This window comes from Epinephelus moara, chromosome 3, assembly GCF_006386435.1.
Source record: "Epinephelus moara isolate mb chromosome 3, YSFRI_EMoa_1.0, whole genome shotgun sequence".
NCBI lineage: Eukaryota > Metazoa > Chordata > Actinopteri > Perciformes > Serranidae > Epinephelus > Epinephelus moara.
Window position 1 is genome coordinate 309,524 of NC_065508.1, and position 3,347 is coordinate 312,870.

Below are 3,347 nucleotides of genomic sequence, written 5' to 3' on the forward strand. Positions count from 1 at the left end.
AGACAGACAGACAGATAGACAGACAGACACACACACACACACACACACACACACACACACACAGACAGACACACAGACACACAGACAGACAGACACACAGACTGACAGACAGACAGACACACACACACACAGACAGACAGACAGACACACAGACAGACAGACACACACATACACATACACACACCAGGAGCTTAGTGTGGAATAATAAGAAAGAGCCTATGATGGCCTATAAAAAAAAAAAAAAAAAAATACAACCCTATGAAGAGTTTAAAAGTCTGAGTGCAGAGGGGATGAATGATTTGAAGAAGCGGTTTGTTTTACACACAGGTAGGACATAGCGGCGTCCTGAAGGCAACAGAGAGAATTCACCTCATGAACATGAGTCGGGGAGAGGCTAAAATGTACTTTGCTTTTCAGAGGATTTGCTGGTTGCAGAAGGAACTTAAGTCTCTTAATTTCACTCCGATAATCTTAGAGCAGGACTTAACAATACTGGTCAGGTTGTTTCTGTCTTTAACTGAAAGACAATGAAACCAGCAAATAAAAGAAAAACACAGAAGGCTCTCAATAAAGGCTTGATAAAATCGACAGAGTATAACAGGCCTGACAGAGAAAGAGTTTAGTTTCCTGAGAAGATGAATTCTCTGTTGCCCTCGCTTCACAATAAAATCCATGTTCACATCAAATTTGAGATGGTTGTCAAAAAAGGTCCCCAAGTATTTGTATGATGAAACAATTTTGACCTTTTCATTATGTATGATGCACTCAGTAGGAGTGTCCTTCTTACGTCTAAAATCAATAATCAATTCTTTGGTTTTCGATACGTTTAAATCCAAAAAGTTACAGTCACACCAGGAAAGTAAATCAGTTAGGGCCCTCATGGTTTGATTCTGAACCATAGAGGAGGGACAACAGTGCAGTGTCATCTGAAAACTTAATCAGATAGCTATCCTCCTGCCTGCTCCTGCATTCATCAGTGTATATGATACAAAGTAAGGGCGAAAGGACGCACCCTTGGGGTGAACCCGTGAAAGTGGTTACAGAGTCAGAGAGACAGCCATTAACAGACTCTTTGCTCTCTGCCAGTTAAGAAATCTAAAATCCATGACACAAGCTGGTGAGACAATTCAAATTTAGACACTAGCCTCTCTGTGAAGAGATGTGGCTGCATTGTGTTGAATGCTGAAGAAAAATTCAGCAAATAGGAGCCTGGCCTGGGCTTGTGGCTTCTCTAAGTGTTTGTAGAGGTGATTAAGTATGAGAAGCTTTGCGTCCTCTACACCTCTCCCTGCCTGTTAGGCAAATTGTAATGACCCTCTATAGAAGACATGACCAGGCCTTTAACGATTTTCGCAAAGATTTTCATTATTAATGACGTTAATGCAACTGGTCTGAATTCACTGAGCTGTTTAGGATTAGATGTTTTTGGGATGGGAATCACAGTAGAAGATTTCCACATGCCAGGAATTTGGTTACGAGTGACAAGTGACATTTGAAAGACATGCTTGAGGACACTGTTGATCAGCACAATATCGAAGTGTACGCCCACAAATGAGGTCTGGACCAAGGGCCTTCCTTATATTGACCCATTTTAAAAGATCTCTAACATGACCCTGCTCAAAGATAATGTTAGAATCAGAGATAAGAGACTCTCTGAGGAGGGAAATGTTACCAGAAAAGTCATGCATTTCAAAGCGGGAATAAAAACTACTAAAAACATTCGGAAGGTCAGTCATGTTTATTCCCTCAATTGTAATAGGATTCCTGTCACTTCCACTACTTCCCTGAGAGATGGAGAACATTGACTTTATTCCTTTCCAAGCTGCCTGAAGATCTCCACTGGTGTATTTGTGTTCCACCTTATCCCTATAAACTCTTTTAGCTTTCCTTATCTCGCTCCTTACCACTCTGTTAATTTCTTTCTTTTCCTGAGTGCTCCCTTTTTAAAGATGTGTTTCTTCATGTTTATGACATTTTTTAGTTCCTTGGTGACCCACGGTTTGTTGTTAGGAAATATGGTAATTTCCTTACAGGGGATATTAGAGTCCACACAAAAAGATATATAAGAGGAAACAGTTAATGTCAAATCATTTAAATCCACACATGAAGTATAAAAGACATCCCAATCTGTCAAATCGAAGCACGTCTGTAAGGTGGCAATGCTGTTCTCTGTCCAGCATCTTACTGTTTTTACTGTATGCGCTTGCTTCTTACAGATGGGTTTGTAGATCGGCATCAGCAGGACACTGCTGTGGTAAGACGCTCCAAAGAGAGGCATGGGCAGGGACCTGAAAGCACCAGGCACTGAGCCATAACACTAGTCAGTTGTGGAGTTTTTCAAAGTTGTTGCACAGGTGACATATTGCTCATACGTCTTCAGAGTCCTGTGTATCTGGCACTGATTAAAGTCTCCTAGAATAAATTTAGGTGCGTCGGGTGAGATGGCATCGAGTCTGTTAGTTGCCTCTGCGATCAGCTGTGTGGCTGCCGAGATGCTGGCCCGCGGGTGTATGTAGACGATGGTGAAGAAGCTGGGGGAAACTCCCATGGCAGATAAAAGGGCCGATGGGAAATGGACAAGAGCTCAAGGTCGGGGGTGCATATTTCCTCCTGAACTGTGACGTTATTACAGTACCTCTCATTTATGTAAAAACATAGTTCACCTCCGCAGGTTTTGTTCGTTATGAGAGGCGACCGGTTTATCCGGACAGGGTGCCCAAAGCCGCTGATGTGCAGATCCTCATTGCTGTCCGAGGCTTTCAGCCACGTCTCTGTAAAAGCCAGCAAACATGTGTCTCTAAAATCACGCTTACATCTAGCGTAAGCCTCTAGTTCGTCCATTTTATTCCGGATGGATTGGACATTAGAGAGGAGTATAGTCGGGAGCGGAGGAAGCCGGCGTTGGTTATCCAGCCCATATTTCCTCAGTCTGCATTGGAAACCTCCTCTCTTCCCTCTCTTCCTCCTGCGCTTTTTGGACGATATTCCACCTGTTGCTGCCAAGATATCGCTCCGTAGCGAGTGGGGAACGGCCGGAATTGCATTGCCTGCTGTCAGTGATTGCAGGTCAAGCAGTATCTCCCGGCTGTAGGTGATCCTGTAGCCAGCCACGCTGCCGTCAACATCTAGTCCCCAGGCAAACCGACTTAACAGAGTCCAAAGCGCCACAAGGACGCCTGCGTAGCTGCACCTCATAATAAAGACTTCCACACAAGCTCCAAAGTGATAAAAAAGAGTGTTAAAAAAACGACGAACAATTACCACGACGCACAACTGCTCCCAGGTCGCACAAGCGTGAGCGCCACGGAAGTTCAACAGACAGACACACAGACACACACACACACAGA

The 3,347-nt window shown here is 43.9% G+C and overlaps 1 protein-coding gene across 1 annotated transcript in view; it reads right to left on the bottom strand.

The window, feature by feature from the left end:
• oatx (organic anion transporter X) overlaps positions 1–2,548 on the bottom strand; it is a 21,556-nt gene extending 19,008 nt beyond the window's left edge. Inside the window, exons 1-2 of the mRNA XM_050040937.1 lie at positions 2,373–2,548; positions 2,186–2,288 (exon numbers count right to left, since the gene is read on the bottom strand). Of these exons, the coding sequence (XP_049896894.1) occupies positions 2,186–2,288; positions 2,373–2,548 (279 nt within the window). The remainder of the gene's footprint in view (positions 1–2,185; positions 2,289–2,372) is intronic.
• Between the last annotated feature and the right edge of the window lie 799 nt (positions 2,549–3,347).